Consider the following 20,800-nt stretch of genomic DNA (forward strand, 5'->3'; position numbering starts at 1 on the left):
CAAACGGCAAAACCCTCACTAAGATTCCCTCGAACAAAAACAGATCAAAAGAAACCATTAGCAGTCACCATCAAACAAGACATCTGCCGGTGCCACATGCTCCACTCTGAAACGTCTCCCTCGAGGCCACCACATCATAACACACTCTCACCCAGACTGGCATCCACTTTATATTTTCTCTTACTTTTCTGCACTCGTAGACTGTTTTTTTAAAAATATCTTTACTGCAGTCACGAGACAGAATGATACCCTAAAGAGAAAGAATCCAACCGTGAGGAAAGACAAAGGAATTAAATCCAGGCCGCCTAACACACGCAGTCATCAAACCTTTTGGCAAGAACAACACTCAACATTTCACCAGACAAAATTCATAAAGCTGAATGAGGGAATTACAGATAATGTTGCCTCCAAAATTATGTTCAACACGACAGTCGACACAGTATGACACAGTAAATCTCAGCGGTGAGGAAGATGACAGGATGATGTCTTCTGTCCAAACAGCAGATATACTAAAATATTGTGGAAGGTGAAAAACATATAAAAATACAGAAAGAAAAACTCAAAAATGAAAGACAGCATTAATCAATCCCAGAAAAGCAGGGAGCTGGGGAGCTCTACAAATTTTTATCCAATCTTTCCTCAGAGCTGCCAGTGACAGAAATCAATCCTGTCCTAAATGGAGACTGTAAATCTTTATGCTCAAACGTCAAGTCACTTCTGACAGGTCAATACAAAAAACTGGAGCCAGACTCAAGGTCATGTTTCACTCGCTGTCTGTCTGCTGTCACTGTGGCTCCGAAGCTGAAACACAGACCACAAATCATCAGTCTCAGTCCAGCTGCTCTCGAGCCCCGACTGCTGAGGTGTTGGAGCTCATTTGTACTGCAGCTTCTCTTTAGACACCACTGACTGAAAGTTAGTGAGCAGCCATACACCAACCATTCAGATAATCAAGTAATCCCTCTAGTCATTTTCAAGCAAAAATGTCAGACATTTACTCGTTTCAGCCTTTTCTTTGTCATTTATGAAAGAAAGTGAACAGTCTTTTAGTTGATCTTCCCATTGCTTTACTTTGTCTCTAAACTTCAACACAAGAAAAGTTTGTAAGGTCTGACAAAAAGGGTCATTACTTGCAGACTACAGGAAGACATTAATAAAATATTACCTCTGTCAGTGTTCCTCATTGATAGCAGTTCTTACAAATGGGCCACTGTCACTGAGGAACCCCCCTCCAACACAAGCACTAATTGGATTCTGAATATCAAAGAAGAGGAAGGAGAGAAAGCAGCTCTTCCGAACCTTCACAGGACAAACTACAGCTGCTAAGATGGCAGACAAGATGTCTTCATCTCTACACTCTGCTGTTTCCGTCTTGCTTAATTCTTGCTTTTCTTTCTCTCCCTCCTTTGTTTCTTCTCTTCACCTTCCCTCCCTCATTCAGCTCATCCTTCTGTTTTCATGCTTTTTGGCAGCAGCTGCCTCTTGGGGAGGTACTCCTGATCCCAGCGGCCGGCTGAGGCATCGAAGACCAGCCAAAACCAACAAACCTGAAGCCAGCAAGTCCTCTGATTCGTCTCTGCCCTCTCTCCCTCCATCGCTCACTTCTTTAATTTATTTTTTAATGAGCCTGAGTAAATGACAGACCATCCCAAACCAAACAGCTTCAAAACCCACCATTATCTCCCCAGTCCGAACCAGAATGTGTGGGCCAGACCAGATCTGAGCAGAAATTATTAAAAGCAGAGCAAAGCAAATGAAAAGAGAGCAGTAATCAAGAGTGAGGGGAGATGTCTATCAGACCGTCACACAGGCCTCTGCTAGTTAATCCTGAGAGCTTCACTGGGGAGGCAGCTTGCCTGAAGTGGTCTGGCTCAAATTAACCCCCGTTACATGTGTTCAAATTACTGCTGCCAGGTTTGCTTCAAAGCCAAGTGATGGATTATTTACCCAAGTGATCATTAAATCTGCTGGTGACATGAAGCTACAGTTGCCCTTTAATCCACAAACCCCTGTTAATAAGCTATCCTGTATTATCACATTATTATTTAGACTATGAACATTCAATTACTATTTTATGAATTCCATGAGTTTTCCAAACCTGGAAAAAAAAGACTTTTCCAGGTTTTCCATGACCGTGGGATCCCCGTTCACATGTGACTGTTTCGCGTTGGTTGTTCTGTTATGTGACCCGTTTCATTTGCTTTTAAAGATCTATTCTTTTGTCCTTTGGATGTTCATTCTCATTTAACAAAGTAATAACCATATGGGCATCAATGTTTTAGAAGCTACAGTTTCTAATATTATCTGTATTTGAAGCTTTGTGGTCCACCTGAAGCTCACTGGTTTGGATGATACTGTGTGGTTGTCGTTGCACCATGTGATGAAGCTGTGTGTCAGAGCGTGGATGGAAACTGAGACTCGACTGGTGCTCTGAGGGATACAACCACATAATTACTCTAACGATTATGCATCATCCCTGATGAAAAACACTAAAGTCAGTAAATTCAAGTAAAATAAAGTTAGTCACCCATAAATTATAATCTCTAACCACTCTTGTACATTAAACTAACTCATCTCAGTCGATGTGTGCTACAGGGTTATTACCCTGAAGCCGAGGCTGAGGGACTCCATAGGGTCTCTGTCACCCTGAGAGGAAAGGGGCAGCCTTCACCTTCATCACATGGCAATAAATCAGCCCATTAGCTGTTAGCCATTAGGAGATTGATTCGGGCGAAGCTGCTGCCCTGCACAGGATGACTCTTACATAACCTTCCTAATGACAGCCACCGAGATTAAACAATGAACATTTGCATTGCATGTACAGCACATTCAGCAAAGGAGAGGCGAGTGGAAAAGGTTACTTCGTCTAATTATGAATGGTTAATTTGACCTGAATAAATTGGAATATGGCTCCTCTGGTTTACCAAAATTGGCGAGGCAATAAATCACCCTAACGAGAGCAGGCTGATGTCTGCAAACACATTAGTCATTATTAGAATGTGGAGTCCAGGACATGATGAGGGCTCAGACACCATCGATGCCTGGATCATCTCCGTAGACCCCATTTACCAAACAGCCTAACATTTACTGGCCTCCATCTGTTTCTGCTGCAGAAGTACATTGCATCTTCCTCTGAGCTACTAATTAGAATTCAGTCATTAACACTAAAACTAAGCACAGAAGAAGACATAGTGCAGTGTGGCCAGCAGTGCTCCACAAATACTCATCGAGGGAAGTCCTTTGATGACAATTTACCATTATCAGACTTTTTTTTTTTTTTTGGGTTCAGAAACCAGCTGCATCAGACATCAGGATTTTCAATTCAATTAACCTCAAATTACAGCAGATCCAAAATGGGATCCAAATCTTTGTCTTTCCAAGGTGCTGGATTACTTCCCAGAAGTCTTGGCATGGCACCAAATAGCCAAGCTGCAAATTTATTCCCCAAAAATATTCGGCTGCTCCTGTGAACTCCATCACACACATTGTCCCTTCTTGTAGAGTGCCAGACTGTGAGCATTTGAAGCTACTTTTTTTCATATGTCATTAAAAAAGAAAAGGATGCTGAGGGAGATGATCTAAGCCTGTCCAGGGGGGTTATCCTCCTCCCCCTGCACATGATATACAAACAGCTTAAGTAGCTACTGAGGCAACGATAAGAGATGTATTACAGATGTGCACATTGCCGTCATGAAACGATGAAGGCAGCATTTTGATAAGCAAGAGGAAAGGACAGACAAGCTGTGCCTTCAAGCTCTGTCACACATGCAACACTACGCACTCACATCTCTATCAGGGCTGCTGCATATCTGAATCTGAAACTCCAAGGGACATTTTTCAGAACATGAATCCTGAACCAAAGCTATTTTACACCATCATTATAAATATGAATCTTAAAGTCAGACTTGTCATAAATTCTCAGCCATTGGATTTCAGCAGAACAACAGGGTTGGATTCTCAAAAGGACCTACCATTCTATCTAATGAGGCTGGGCAAGGTCTTATTGTAGGGCACTGATCTGAGGCCTGTGTGTCAATACGTCTGACACCCAGGTCACTATTAATTCTGTTCATATGGTGAGTTCAAATCATGAGGAAAAAATGTCTTTCTGTGAGAAGTGATTGCCATAATTTGGATTGGATCTAATTTCTTTGGTTCTATTTCATACCAAAATCAATCAATGCACCACTAGTGTGCAAAGTCTTCCTAGAAGAATGGAAGCTGTCATGGCTATCTATGCATTTAGGATGTGATGTCATGAAAGTCTCTCTTGGAGCAATGGTCAGGTGTCCCAATGCTTTTGCCAACAGAGTCCGTCATAGAAGAGAAACATATCATGTGGTCTCATTTTAGCATTACAAAGTCAAACTACTGACGGATGAGCCTGACAGAAAAGGTGCCCCGTGTGGAGCACAACATGCTGCTTGCCTGCTAAGACTATTACAAAAAGGTGAATAATATGAAGGCAAAGCAGCAATGTCAGAGGAGAGCAGAGGCGAAGTGACTTCACGAAGAAAGAACAGCAGCAACGACAGTCACTCTTAGTCACTGTTAACACAGCAGCACCGATGTTGTATTCACTCGAAATCTCCAAAGCTCATCGTGTTGAGCAGACTGCTCTAGTACTGCTGCTGTCGACTGCTATAAAAATATCCCCGTGGGGATTGTTAGTCCTTGAGAGGGTCATTGTCGGAGTCTGAACAGCAGCCTGCCAGCTCAGACCTGCGAGTTCAACTTCTCTCTCTCTCTCACACACACACACACTCTGTCGTCTAGCTTCTGCTACGAGAGAATGAGGTGAAAGAGTAACAGCCTGTAGCATGCATTCTGGTCAGCAATCCTGTTTTTAGCTGTCAAATCCACATGACTGCATGGAAAAACGCACGTAGAAGCTCCAGATGGCTCGCACTGAAACTATGACCTGTTTTGGTGCTCCTATTTGGCAGAAGGTTAAGAGGTTCTCCTCCAAGAGACCTCAATAGAAAAAAAAAATGCAGTTCCACATCATCTTGGACCATTATTGTTATTATTATTATTATTAATATTGTGCACTTGTACAAATAGTTGGTTAAGCTAGAGTAGGTAATAAATAAATAATGCACAAAAATCTCAAAGACAAAAAGACAAAGCCTACAAAAGAAGTTCACTGTGGAGCAAATGTGAAAAGTCATTTAAGTAGTTTGATGCTCTCCAAACTGATCCAAACCCAAACAAAGGAAATTATAATAAAAAAACAAGAACTACAATCAACAAATTAATAAGAGGTTAAAAAGACAGGAAGAAGAAACAAAGGAGGTGAGTGAAAAGGAGAAGAATACAGAGAGGGTCGCAACAAGCGTGACACGACACATCCTGATTAATAAAACACCAGCTTCCATCCAGTACATTCAGCTAACATGCACAGAGGCCTTTTCTTTAGCTTCTGAGCCATTATTCGTCCATTCCATGTTCAACTTGCTGACAAGCTAAAAATGGCATCTGCGCTCTCCAGAGAAGGCTAGAAAAGCATAACAATGAGCTTTTAGCTCAAACACCACCCTGTCTTTTAATGGCCATTCCTCTGATCGTTGCTCTTTGTTTCCATTTTCCTCCCCTTCTCATTTGTACTTAATGGTTTACTTGTCTTTATTATTATTTTGCCAAGATTCCCCCCATTAAGCTGGCAGGATGCCAACGACTTCCACCATTACAGATGCTAATGATGCTCCATGGGAAGCAGGGCCAATTCTCAATTTAAACTTCAATGAAACAGAAATAATAATAATGATAACAACAACCGCTTTTATGGAAACAAGGCAAAACAAAAGATGGGTCTCGCTCTGCGATGTCGTGTTCATCCTTCATGTTATAAGAGGGAAAAGATTACAACTTCAAGTGACTGCAGAGCACTGCTTACACTGAGGGCACGCTGGGTGGAACAGACTCATCCAAACATTTAGTGGCAAACATTTATTCAAGACAACTCTCCCAACATGCCTTCCTCTCTCAGTCTCTAATGTTCGTGGACACTTGCAGATGCTGATGAAGTCAGCCTCCCTGGAGAACAGCTCTTGTCTCTAAAGTACACTCCAATTAAAAAGGAGGGGGACAAAATAAACACTTGCTAAAACATGATAACGTGCTCCAGTGCTTCGTGCCGCCTCTCGCCGCCTTTACCCCCTGGCCCTCAAAACACTGCTTTATTAGAGGAAAGAAAAAAGAAGAGAAAAATCAGAGAAGTAAAATAACAGCTCTGAACACATTTGGTGAGCACAAAAATAAAAACCCTCAGCCTACTGTGTGTGAGATGTGGATCATGGGTGATTTATGTGGTCTAGATAATCACTAGACCACAGGTGGTAGGTGGAACACACAGATCACACTGTGTCCATTATTAGATCAACAACATAGTCAAAGAAAATGATGGGAACATTTAACCACAAGATTAAAAGAAAGGGATTTCAATAAGAAATGCATCATGTTTTGGAAACAAAGATGACAGTGCAAGGAGCATCACAAAAGCTTTCCTTTCATAGTACTCCATACAGTTCAGCTGCTGTCATACTTGTTGATGATATTTTGGGAGGTGAGGACACTGCAGGTCCTTTGTCCACTCACTACCACATGCTGTTATCACTGAACACGGTCCCCAGCACTCTGCTCAACTCTCTACGTGGCGTCACATACAGGATCATGTACCTGTGCGCCTACATGCTCAGACGTGCGTATGACACACAGCGAACATAGAAATCCATGGAGAAAGCAGGCCATTAGCTGAGCTAACCTTGAAAGTATCGGGGAGGTTGGGAAGCCAGAGCGAGCCAACACTCGCCTGCAGGGAGAGCGAGGGCTGAACATCCTTCCTGCACAGGCTGCGGAAATTCAATTACAGCCTAACGAAGAGTGAGCTGACCTCCCCTCACCACCACCACCACTCCTCCCCCTCCCCCCTACCCTCTACCCTAGCCAGCTGAAGCTCATCATGGACTGTAGCTGGTCAGGTTAGCAGATACAACTGGTTGCACAGACTGGGGATGTCTTGGTCTCTCTGTCGTGCTTCTTGTCATTATTACTCTGCAATCCTCTGTTCTCGCTTTTGCTTTTTTACTGAGTCCTGCAGCTGCTTTAGTCAATTTAAAAGTGCAGTTTGAGTAGGTCAACATGGGAGAAAATAATATCGCATATAAGGATTCTTTTACTGGTGTTGATGGATCATCACCTGTTAAATACAATGCATGCCGTTCAATTTCCATGCTTTTTGCCTAATCAAACAACATGAATCACCCATAGAACAGGCTTTACCTGTTACCTACAAGCTATCGGCTAACTTATCCACAACATGTATTGATACCAAAAGCTTTCTGAGAAGTGTCCAAAAGCTGCGTCTCCGTTGTGGAGCAGATTATATTCCAACAGATGACGGTAAATCAAAGCTGATGGTTCAGCACAGCTAGCAGGCTATTGTAGGTGTAGGAGAGGTCTGCACTGTCATGCAGCTGTTGGAACAAATTTTGGAAATTCGAATAGTAAATACAATGATACTAATCGAATGCTAAGATTAGAATTTGAATCTGAGTTATTAAAGTTTTCAGTGTTAGTGTTAGTTAATGTGGGCGAATCCTGTCCTTTGGCAGGGCGTCTTGGACTGAGGTTTGACTTCACAGCTACCAACAACAAACCTATAAGTGGTCAGTATGTGCAATATTCAAAATAACAGGTTTCAGTGGAGTTTTCCTTTAACTTTATGAACTCTTAAGATTTTCACCACCCGTGACTCAGTGAGTACATTTACTGGACCAGTGGACCGATTTACATATTGTAGGGCAACCTGCTCTCCCAAATGAGTTTTATGATAATTAGTCTCATGTCTGAATGATGTGCAGCAGCCTACAGAACATGAGAAAAGAGGAACAGACAGGATGACTATAACATCAGAAGGAGGTTGTTTGTTTACATCTTTATGACATTTTGCCAATTTTTTCACTTGTTCTGCTGCCAAGAGATTAAAAAATCCAGCAACTTTCCAAAGAAAGAAAAAAAAAATCCACCAATATTCTCTCACGTTATCTCTCATTCTCCCTCCTCCTCTCTCTGGATGTTGTTTCATGCATCTTGATTGCTCCATTTCTCACTCTTTGACTACATTTATTGCTCATGCCCATTTATCACCTGCCTCCACGCTGAACTGTGCTTTCATTTCGCCTGCCAAAACACGATAACGGCCATTAAAAACATGTCACACCGTCTCAAATGGTTAGCTACAAATTGGTAAACCAGGATACGGAATTAATTACATGTCAAAAAAATAACCCACTCACAAACCACAAACATGAGAATAGCGTCTTGTTTAATGCTTCATTTTTCCTTCACTAATATTCTTCTCCTATCACCATTCCCAAATCAAATATTTCAGAAGTTTCTGGACAGGTTGTCTAATTGGTCCCATCAGATGGTGGACAGTGACTGAATGACTGGCCCATCAGTATGGATCGGTGACAGGTTTCCATCACAGGAGGCGAAGCTGCACCGCGTCTCGGTGGTCCTGCAGAGAGGGATCGTCCCTGTCACAGCTAACCATGATGGATACATCTGGGCCCGCGCTGCTGCCGCTTTAATGAGTCTCTGCTATGAAGACGTCGAAAGCCCAATAACATGCCAGAGATGAGATATGAAAGGGAGCTACGAAGCTATCCTTTGGCTGACAAAATCTTATTTTTAACCAAGTGCTTTCTGGGTATTTTAGGAATCTTTAATAACACAGCAAGAGCATTAGTGATATAAATGTGTAATGAGCAACAGCCTGTCCACACAGATGTTTCTGTTCATTTTGCTTAATATCTCAGTACATAAGAGAACACAAAAATGAGTTAGAACAGCACCAGAGGAGAATATTCAGAGTCGTGTGCTGTGTTCATTTGCACATGTGTAATCAGGCCCAGCAGTCCAAATGAATAAACTCTGTCAACCAAACAAACAAAGGCGTAAAAGCATTGGCCCATCATTTCCTAAATGCTCCGTTTCACATCAACATCTTTTAAAATCATCTCAGCCAAAACTGCTGAAAAAAAGTCTGCCAGAACTCACAGGAAGATATCTGTAAGATATTGAGAGACAGATGGACACATTAGGCCTGCTACTAATAATTATTGCATAATTTTCACGATTACTCAGTTATCATTTAGCATAAAGTAACATCACATTTTGTCCAACACAGGAAACACAGTTGAAAGTGAAAATGAACTGAAACAGTATCGATTAGCGCAGCTTTAAAAAAGTAAAGCCGTGATCTCATTGTGTATTCCATACTTTAGCTGGTAGCTAGCAGTTGTTTTATTTTTATATTTATGAACGTTTTATCGTCACTGGTTCTCTCTCCACTTGATGTACAGTTCATCCAAGCAGAAGCAACAAATCTGAGCCACTGAAGTCGTTCTCACTTTTCCTGCTGAGACTGCTGTCCTCTGTCTTTTCTGTGATGTGTTTGTACCTTTATGACTGTTAAATGTCAGAGGCAATTGAAAAAAAAAGGCCACCATACCAAGTTTTCTACTGTCAGCACAGATTAGCAGTTAGCTCAGGAACACGACAGCTGACTGAAAGTGGCCGTTGAACTGATACGTGGAAAAGGTGGATACAACGCCCACATACGGCAGCGAGACATGACAGAGGAGAGAAAAAACTGCAGCAGGAGAATGAAGAAGAAGGAACGTTAAAAGGCACAGTTCACACAAATATTAAAATTCAGTCCTTATCTACTAACCCCCTGTGCCGATGGAAAGCTTTTTTACAATGACAATTTTGACTTAAAAGGATGTAAGTAACATCTTTTCAAATCAATTTGGGATCTCAGGGCTTCTGGAAACTTGGATCATGCCAGACGAGCTGCGTGGAGCCATTTAATGTTTGTTTTTTGATGCTCAGCTTCTTCATTTGTTTAGTAAAATGCTGCAGCTGTTTTGCTGTGAAGCTCCAGAAATAGTTTGTGTAAGGGGAAACTTCAGACGACTTTCGGGAGAATGATGACTGAATTTTCGTTTTTGGGTGTACTGTTCCTTTACAGAAAAGATGAACTTTGAGTGCAGCAAAAGATGATTTTCAGGACCTGACCAGCAGAGCCAATATTATTTCAGCTTATCACATATTACACACCGCCGTTGACTGCAGTCAGTCCGGCTGATAAGCAACAAGGATTAGCTGTGCCGAAATGTGTTTTAGGGAGGAAGCTGAGAGGAATGACAAGTTTATTCCACTACTGTGAAATGTCTTGCTCACCATTCTGAATCAAAAATAGTGCTCTCTCCTCTCATTTATTGTTAGCACATTTTTTGAGACGCTGGAATCAGGACACGTTTGCCGTTTTTCTTGTCAAGAGACCACAAGGTTAATAAAAAGAGACTATGAAAAAGAGAGTAAAAAGACAAATCTAAAAAGGAAATTTTGTGAAAACAGACAGCAGAAGCAAATATCCCAGTAAAGGCTGAGAAAGGAGGAGCACAAACAAGAAAAGATGTGAAGAAAAAACAGAAGGAAAACAGGAAGAGAAAGAAGAGATTAGAAACATGAAGAGACAATAAAGAGAAGAGCAGCTTGAGGAGGGGAGATGAAAATGGCAGGTTTCAGTGTGTCCGCATGTTATCTGTGAGTCACGGTTCTGCCTGAGCGAGTTGAATGGAGGTGAGCCTGGGCGAACGAGGAAGGGCGTGAATTCAGAGAGAGAGAGAGAGAGAGAGGAGGGGCCGACATTGTTTTACATTAACGAGGTGATACGCATTCAGAACAAGATGGATGTGGATGGAAATATTACCATATTGCGTAATTTCAGGTTCTATACACGCTCGTGGGTGGAACAGGAAATTACACTCATCACTCTGAAATAACAGGTGAGACTTTCAGCACAAGAACAGCTTGTGCAGAAACGTGTGTGTGAAGCCACCTGTTTTGGATGAACTGTGCAATTTGGAAATTGTAAATAATTGTGTGTTATTCAAAATGACAACTTGGAAGGTGCCTTTTATTTCGCTGCTGTGCTGAAAACACAAGAACTTTACATTTATCAGCGTGTTTACATGAGTTTTACATGAATGTATTTGGATAACACGATTTCTATCACACTGATAAAATACAATATTAAAAGGACAATATGTTGTTTCTGCAGCAGCAGTAGAAAATAGAAATACTCAAGTCATTACAACCGATTCAAAATTGTTTCGAAGCTGAAACTGTATCACTGGTTATCATACATTTTTAACGAGAACTTCATAATTTTAACTGCAAATGTATATGAGCTCTAAATATCAATCTGCTCGATTATTAATAATCAATAGCAGCTGTGACAAAAACCCTACACATGACTGCCCCTGAACCAATTATAAATGACTGATTGGACCAAGTCAGTCCAGGTCTGTTTCAGTTCAGTTTAGCTGAAGAGGAGAGGAGCTGAAACAGTTTGACGTGTGTGAAAAGAAATGAAGTTGACTGGAACACTTAAGTTTCTTTTAACCTTCTTTCTCTCTTTCTGGACTGTATGGGGTATGGTTAGTTCTGTCAATATTAAATAATTTAAGCTCACTAAATGTCACTGTAATAGAAAATTACTGAAGTCTATGCTCAGCTGGCACTTGTGAAAAAGAAGCTAATTTATTCAGTGCATTTTTACATTCAGATGAGAACTTCTAAGCTTCTCTAACAGGGACTTTGTTCCTTGTCGGGTTGCAGCGAGCGGCAGCGTGTTGCAGGCTGTAGAGTGAAAAGAAATGCAGAGGCAGAACACAGTGGGGGGAAAAACAAATACAAAGACCCCCAATGAAAGCCATCTGACCCCCGCCTTGAATCTGATGATATTCACTCTGCTCTTCTGTGCTTCGAGTTTCTCAGACACCATTCACATAAAAACACAGAGGCATGAGTCCACACTGACAGAGAAGTTTTCTCAATAAAACGCAAAGAGCACACAGACACATTTAAATCCTCAGGTGTCTTTTGAGTTAAATTTGAATAGTTGTGTTAATTATGATATTAAAAAGGAGAGAAGAGGCTGTGCAGCGAGGCTGTAATTACACTGTGCAGAATGTGGGTACTAATTACCACCTCAGAAAATATCAAAAGCACTCTGAAAATCATCCCATCAATTGTTTATTACCCTCATGGCAGCTGTGAGGAATCAAAGCAAAACAACATCGATCAGCGTACCAAATCGTCAGTCTGACTGCACCTAACAGGCTGCCATAGAGCACAGAAGCTGTTCATCAGCATCAAGAGAAGCCACTGAGAGGGGTTTTATGATTTCTGTAGCTCACACCTGAACAATGACCAGCACGAAGCAGAAATCTGCTTTTTGTGCAGTGTTTTGGTAGAGCTCTCAGGTTGGAGGAACAGCACTGGACAGATGTAGCCATCATCTTGCAGAATTATGTCAATGAAGGGGCCCAAGAACTGATCCCTGTGAGACTCTGTACATCATGGGATGCTCATTCAGGTTCATGATTACTGATAGCTGATGCTGATGACCACCTGAGGGCCGTCCCTGTCAGCCCAACCCAATCTTCCATCCCATCTGAGAGTATTTTACGATCCACAGTGTCAAATGACTGAAAACACCAGGACTGTCGGAATCATTATTCCGGTGAATCTCATTTGAAATCTTGACACACTGCGTTTGTATGTCTCACGATAACATTCATCTTAACTTTTTCCATTCACCTAATTCCAGTCAAAACTTTCTATGAACTGTGAATAAAACTGTGAACTTTAAAATCCAAACAAAAGCAGCAACACTTCATATCCTTTATTTTTCTCTCTATCTTTTCATATATTTTAGTGCATTATTTAACATCCAAGGAAATGGAGAAGCGCACAGGAAATTATGCTTCACACTGTGGCTGTGAACCAGGCTTAATGATGAATATCTTCTCCACTCCACTCAGACCCCAGTGATAATATCGCACTTGCCCCCAATCCCCCACCCCCCACCCCCTGATTTATTATGTAAGAGTTCAAAGCTGTACATTAACTTCAGAGTTCAATCTGATTAAGCCACCTCTGTGAGAACACCAATCCACATCTGGATGTGAATTTTTCTCTCCTTAACACTAGCAGGGTCACACAATGACCTCTTCATCACCATCTGTTCAGAGGTTACTGCAGCCTTCAGCTCCAAACACACAGAGCACATTATTTTTTATGTCACCAGATTGAGGCCGTGCGCTGGAAAAATAATCTACAATAATTCAAAGAATAGTTAACCATATTTAAAAAAGAGAAAAAAAAGAAAAATTAACAGAAATATTAATATAGTCAACGACTTAACAAGTTACAGCATCATTTAGCATGAGGATGCGACGCTGAAAACAAAACTTGGATGGATGACAGACGTGAAAGGACCACTAATAGGACAAAACACTGAAGTTTGGCCTGAAGGTGGCGCCAGACAAAAGTTTACAGTCATTCTAAAGTTGAACTCTTCTTGTGCAAGTTTCAAACTATCCACTGAGATATTAGCTGCTTTCCGGTGCTGAAGGTAACGTGTCCTGAAAATGACTCACTGTGTGAAGGCGTGTGGCTGAGTAACAGCGCGTGTGTGTTCTGATCAGAGATGCCCGTGTGCGTGTGTGTCTGCATCCTCGGTACCTTTATCGCTAAAGTCGTCGACCAGGATGACCTCTGCTATGAGCTGTGGAGGCGAGCGGTTGAGGACGCTGTGAACGGTCCTCAGCAGCGACGACCAGCCCTCGTTATGGAAAGGGATGATGATGCTGGTGTTGGGAAGCTTCTCTGCGTACAGCTTCTGTTTACAGCTACACAAACACGAGAAACCAAACAGAGAAAAGACCAGAGGGGATAAATAACTGTGTTTTCAGTCACTCTAGTCGTGTGACTCTGGGGACATGTTTGTCAACAACATCAACAACAGCTTTAACCGTGAACGTCATATGCTTAAGATTAGATTACTGTCATGCTTAAAGGGACAGTTCAGACCCCAATGCAAAAATATGTAGTGTTCTTCTTATCTGTGGTGCAATTTATCCATCTAGATCATTTTGGTGGAAGCTCTGGAGTTTTCAGCTGCAGGAACAGGAGCCTTCCGGAAATGATGACCCGGTTTCTCAAGATAATCCACAGAGCTTGTTGTGAGATTTTCATGCAGGAACTATTTTCTTTCTTCTGAACTACACCTTAAGACCAAGGTACTTCAAACTTTCTGCATTATCAGTCAAAGAGATGGAGTGCACTGCATCCTTCTGCCAAAAACTTATCAATCACCTCACCAATCATCATATTTATGGTGTTTGTATTTAAATTTAAGTGCTAACCGAGAGTGGGGAAGAAAATCTTCTAGAAGACCTTTGTTCAGAGCACTGCAGTGCTCTCGACGAGCCCCGCTGAACAATGTGTTGCTCTTTTAATAAGATGTAATGAAGCGTACCACCTGCTGGCTTGCCCTTCCATCTCTTCCTCTTTCCTTTCTCTCACGGAGGAATCTGGAGAGACAGTAATTATCTCAGAGTCTCTCAGGCCTGTCTGGCTGTCTGAAACTCACTCAGCCTCTCTATCTTGTCGTTCAGTCAGTGAGTGAGAGTGAAATGAATGGATGAATAAATGCTGCTGGGAGGTTTGGGTCCACTGAAGGCTGATGTTCACCTGGCTGTCAGACCCCTGTCACTCTGCTGTCACTCTGACCCATCACACAGACACAGCTGCTCCCTCCACCACCCCCTGTCTGCCCTGGGTGGAGCCTGTGGATCCTGGTATACCTGACGAGAACTTCCTTTGGTTTTCAGCAGTGGATGCAGGCATCCTTCACCAGACTTTGACTGTCTTTCATTTGTCTGTGCATAACTGAACTAAGAACTGCTTTTCAAATCAATCTCATGAAATAAACTGAAAGAGAATAGTAATGGTGTTAAACAATAACAATCTTGTAGAGATCGTCATTGCACATATTGATTGATAATAATTGTGGAAATGACAGCTATACTTTAGTAATGATTCAAATCAGGATAGCTTCCCCATTAAATTTTTTGCTAATAGTAAACTGTAACAACAACAACCACTTGCTAACTGTGGATAAGGAGTTTTATCCATCGGAACAGTGCAATTTCAGTGTATTGAATATGCATTGTTGTTGCAGTCACACACTCCTTATAGTGATGTAAGTGATCCAAAAACAATGTTCCATATTCCTTTAATGCCCCACCATCAGCTGCTCAGGCAGGATATTTCTCTCGTAGAGAAAAGAGGCAATCAATGTGCAAATAATTTTAATTCAACCCGTGAATCTTTGAGAGAAAATGTTGCTGTCCAGGAAGTCCTCTCTGGTCAAATGGACGGTCCTTTTCAGGATGGGTACGTCTGGGTTCATTCTCCACCGACAGGGATGTCAGCATCTTCATTCTGATAATGTTTTTACATTATCTGTCAAAATTATTACATTATCAGTTTTGGAAAAACTGATGACCCACCTGAATGTTATTACTTTATCTGTAAAAATGTTATTACAGTATAAGTCAGGACATTTTATTACATTACTGGACAAGTTATTACATTATGGGGTTTTATTACATGTTCAATCAGGCTAAGTGCAAATTTTATTACATTTGCAGGAAATTGTTGGATTATGTGGTGCTATAGGACATAATGTGAGACAGCATGAGGAGACCTATGACAGCAGGGTCAAAAAAAGGCTTTTGGGAGGTGGAGGCAAAGTGCTGAAGGCTCATAAGTGATGAATCGGGTCAGCAGGTCTGACGCTGTTTAGCGCACGATATTTATAGCGTTGCTGGCTGCTGTGTTTATTTTCAGTATTTTGTTCTTTAATGAGTCAGAGGAGAGTTGGAACAAATCCAGCACTCTGTACAGGAGCCACAGGTCCACATGGCTCATCCAGCGTCTCATCTTTCTGTTAGGTCGAACTTAATGTAAGCGTCCTCCATCCTTCAGGTCTACGTGGGCCGCAGTGACTTCTTGGTTTAACTGGAGTCTAAACTGCATTTTGGCTGTGCGTTGTCTTGCTTCCATTTGCTAAAAATTATGGTACTGGCATGAGCTTGATATGTTGACATTATTCCATCCATCTATGGCTTTTCTGCTGCTAATCTGGGTTGTGCTGGCACCAGTCACATACTCCAGCTTTTCCCGTAAGTGTTTCCAGGCCAGATGGGATATAAATCCCTACAGCGTCTGCCCTGGGGTCTCCTCCCAGTTGGATGATCCTCCACAGGGAGCTCCATGAGGCATCCTAATAAGATCCCTGAACCACCTCAACAAGAAAGAGCAGTCCCTAAGTGCTGAGCCCAGCTACCCTGCAAAAACTAATTTTGGCCACATCAACAACTGCTCCATCACTTGCCTTTTTGCTGAACTAAAATAATAAAAAACAAATAGCATTGATCTAAAAGCAAGGCTGAGGCTTACAGAAATTCAGAATTAGGTTCAGAAGTATACTGTCCAATACATCAATTATTCCATCCAAATGTGAACATGGCGGGGGGTCATTAACAGGGAAATGTCCTCTCTGTTCTCTTCAAGGTTCTTCACAAGGAAGCCCAGTGGAAAACAACCACAGCACACATCTGTCATCAGTTGTTCACACCTCGCACAGAGGGGAACAATGACACTCATAATTGCTGTCAAAAACACAGTTTACAAGTGCATATGTGCTGTGTGGCGTGCAATCAGCTTCAGTCAGTGTAAAGCTTCGTCTCTCCTGTGAATAGACTGGGCAGGTTGATAATTGGAACAATTGTTCCAAACAGTGCTTGTTGTAATGAGTTGGGACAGATCCAGCATGGAAAAATAAGGGTGTAAACAATGCTGGAAGAAGGGCTTGGTGTCAGGGCACAAGTGTCCACCATCATCCTGTCACGACTACAGGGGCAGGAGGAAGAGGAGGACAGGTTAATTCATCACCTGCTTCACATCTGTCATTTGTAATGCTTCTGGAGGGCAGAAAGTCAAATCTGAACACTTTGTTTTCAAAGCTCTGTTAAGAGCATTTTTCACGCAGTCAAGATCAGTTTGTTTGAGACTGACCAAGATTTAGCTGCACCAAAATGTAACATAAAGTCCATGCACAGAAGCAATCACGTCTGCATTTCTGTAGTCAGTTCAAATTAAACAAAAAAAAAGAAAAAAAAAGAAGAAATGTCACTCTTTTGAAATCATCTGAATCAACTCTGAATTGTCTCAGCTATTTGCCTCTCGTCCAACACTTTATTTTGGGGGGGGAAACAACCATCTGCCATGAAGGGCTGGGAGTTTTCAATCCAACCAAGGAGCATACCAAGTGATTCATTTTTCCTCTCCGGTTGATGGAGTGCCAATCTGTGAAATAACCTGCTGCAGTCTTTGGCTGAAATGAAAACCTGTGGACTCTCGGCCCTCAGTGGCCTGTTCCCGCACCATATTCAGATGAAACTGCTCACACAAACACAGATGATTTATTTTCTGGAGAAAAAAAAACTGTTTCGCCCGAGGTTACTGGGCAGTTTACTGGAAATGTTAAAAGGAACTGTTTCTCGCTGGGTCACCGTTGCATAGTCCATAAATATGACTGAAGTGGCAGACTGAAATGGGATGGCCAACATGGTCCACATTTCTTCTACTGAGTCATAAAATTAAAGAATTTAGTCTTACTAAGCGGGTTAAGTGGGCTAATTGCACATTAAACACATCATCTTAGGCTAAAAAGTTGATACCAGCTACAATGACTCAGCTCAGCAGTCGTGTCTTTTTATTAATGTTTGTTTTTAAGCAAAATAATGTTGATTACAGCACATGTGAAGGTATGAAAAAACAGATCAAACCCAAGCACAGAGGAACCCTAATACAAAGTACAGTGATGTTACAGCCTTCTTTGTCCAGTTTAAAGCTCTGTCAACACAAGAAGGCATTTAAAGCTTTACTCTTCGGTTGGCGATAACATTTATCTTGTGCTCCCTCCCTAGACAAACACACACACCAACACACATAAGGAGGACTCACTTTGGATGGCGGATGTCAGGGACAGAGCGGTTGAGAGAGATCCGGTCGCTGACATAAATGTTAAAGCCGTTCTCCCTGTAGGCCTGGTCAACCCGGTCAGCGTCTGTCAGGGGGAAGGCCTTCCCCTGTTCGCCGTTACCTGCCCCAAACACACAGACAACTTATTAGAGTTTGATAACAGCAAAAATCAAAGCTTAATCAACCATTTCTGGGAAGGAAAGGGCCCTCAGACGAAACCAGGTAATGGGGATTCTGGTCTTGAGAGCGAAGACAGATGTGAACAAAAATCTGGTCATGCAAAGAGTATACCACCAATGCATATATAAATTGAAAATAATTTCCAGTTTCATCATTAAAACAAAGTTACATCTCAGATTTAAGACAGGCATGAATTAGTGCACCAAAAAGCTTTAAGAAAGCACTTCGAAATATAAAGTTAAAAAGATTTTGAGACGATTTAAAGTTCTTAAAAATAGAAAACACATCAGACATATTGAGTCTGAAACTATTTCTTTTCCCTGTGGAGCAGAGATAAACAGGCCATATTGCTGGATTTAAAACTTCAGATGAACCACGAAGGCAGCACACAAACATCTCTGGAGTGAAAAAATCCTGACGAATCTGATTAAAAAACAAATATGAACTCAAATGGCTGAACTGCTGGAGACCAGCTTCACATTTTTGCAGCATCATATTGTGCAGGTTTATTGCAGAAGAATCAGGCATCTGCAAAACAACCTTCATTTTTCGAAAACATACATGTTTCATTGAGCAGAAATGATCCACTTTCTCCCCTAAAGGTAAAAAGTGAAAATGACTGAAAGGAAAACGACTTCTAGCCTTTATCGGATCATTTCAGGGATGAACCCATTTCGACTAATTTACACTGTTTGTGTGGAAGCTGATTTCCCTGAACGGCCACTAAAACTGAGCTGGTGATTATTGTAGCAGATATAAACTGTATTTATGACAGCAGAAGTGCAGTCAAGGCATAGATTTACACAGCTGCTGCAGAGCTGGAGGGCAATAAGAAGACGGGCATGTGTGTGTGTGTGTGTGTGTGTGTGCGAGCAGTTACTCTGCTGGATGTATATGATGCTTCTTAACTGTGAACTGTGTACATGATGAATACATCATGCAGCCCTCATCCATGTTAGACAGATTATGCATGAGGAGCTCTGGACCTACCGGATCGAGATGAATCTTTTCTGATTGTGTCATAGTCGTGCCAGTCTTTCCTGCGCACGCCATCACGTCCCACCTGAGCGTCCTTACCCACGCGGTTCACCCCCTGTTGACACACATAAACAGACAAACTGCCGTGAAAGATCTCATACACATTCCTCCATACTGCCTGCACTGAAAGCTGGCTGAAAGGCCCACAGAGGAGGTGTGATGCACACACAGCAAATCACATCATTGTCCAAGTGCACCAAAGCTTTTTACACTGATTGGGTTTAATCATAATCAATATGATATCGTTGTCTTCACAAGTCAATACAGTTCAACCTTTTTCACAATCAGCTTTGGTAGTGCTTTCAAGGACCATTAAGCATTCGAGATTGGAAATTCAGGGACTGGGAACAGTTCACTTTTGAACCAGTATTCGGAGCTGGGTACAGATACCCCTTCTTTACTCTCTCAGTAGTAGCGAGTACCGACATAAGTCGGTTGGTACCCTTAAAAGACCGAGTTCAGTGCTTAACCATGTTTGATTGTGAGAAAATGTTACTGAGGCAAAACAATAAGCAGATATTGAGAATAAGATCACCTGAATTTGGCATTTTTTTTAAAACTCCAAAATGTTAGTGTCAGTGAATGCACCGTGATTGCATTATCACAGATCAACAACCCAATTGATAAATGTGATCTACTGGTGATTGAACATCACTGGCAAACCTTCAAGTCTTCAAGTTAATGTCAAAAGTCTATAATCAAATATAAGCATCTTTCTCATTACTAAGATTTCTTTGGATGCTCATCCAAATAATATTTTGGTAATGATAATTGATCTGCGATTGACTAGCAACCAGTCCAGTGTGAACCCTGCCTCTCGCCCGTAGTCTGCTGGAATAGGCTCCAGCCCCCACCCTCCGTGACCCTGATGGATAAAGCGGTATAGAAAATGGATGGATGAATTATAATTGATCTCATAAATCTGTCTGGGAGTACAGTTGACTCGTTTATTGTGGATTGGAAATTTGCTTAACTGGAAATAAGCTCACTGTTTTGCATCTGAACCCAATGAGTTGAATGTGTTTGACTTTGCCACCAACATCCCCACCACCACAAAACACTGAGAAATGGTCAACAGTGATGTAAAAGTACACACAGTTTGCCGGTAATGAGCTCAAACTTGCAAAGCTAGCGGCGTGCACCTTTAAGAGCTGTTACACCCTTACACAACAGTGCGGCACACATGACTATCAGTATCACAGTCAGCCCAGAGATTTCTCCAGAGCATCAGACTCTCACTCTTCTGCTCAGAGTTTATCCACAGAAAGTGTGCTCTTCTATTTCATGCTTGACGACCCTGTGAGGAGAATATCAATGCTGTGACGCACAGCTCCGCGGAGGCCTTGTGTACACAACCACACACACATACAGACAGACAGATAGAGACACTGTGGCTCAGCATACACAGCGCTGGCTGCTTCTCCATCCACTTAGTCATTCTGCACACCGAGTGACTTTCAGTGACTCTGCATCGTGAATTATGGGATCACAGCACAATGGAGAAATAATTAGCTTGATGGGAGGAGGCAATTAGTGGAACACTTTAAATACAAATGGCACTGACTGACCGTATGAAATACTGTGAATTATTAATCAGACTGCTGGC

The 20,800-nt window shown here is 41.9% G+C and overlaps 1 protein-coding gene across 1 annotated transcript in view; it reads right to left on the reverse strand.

Moving 5' to 3' along the window:
• LOC124070240 (polypeptide N-acetylgalactosaminyltransferase 10-like) overlaps positions 1-20,800 on the reverse strand; it is a 61,717-nt gene that overhangs the window by 21,708 nt on the left and 19,209 nt on the right. The window contains exons 2-4 of the mRNA XM_046409945.1: positions 19,147-19,249; positions 17,959-18,097; positions 13,606-13,772 (exon numbers count right to left, since the gene is read on the reverse strand). Of these exons, the coding sequence (XP_046265901.1) occupies positions 13,606-13,772; positions 17,959-18,097; positions 19,147-19,249 (409 nt within the window). The remainder of the gene's footprint in view (positions 1-13,605; positions 13,773-17,958; positions 18,098-19,146; positions 19,250-20,800) is intronic.

This window comes from Scatophagus argus, chromosome 14 (assembly GCF_020382885.2).
Source record: "Scatophagus argus isolate fScaArg1 chromosome 14, fScaArg1.pri, whole genome shotgun sequence".
Taxonomy (NCBI): domain Eukaryota; kingdom Metazoa; phylum Chordata; class Actinopteri; family Scatophagidae; genus Scatophagus; species Scatophagus argus.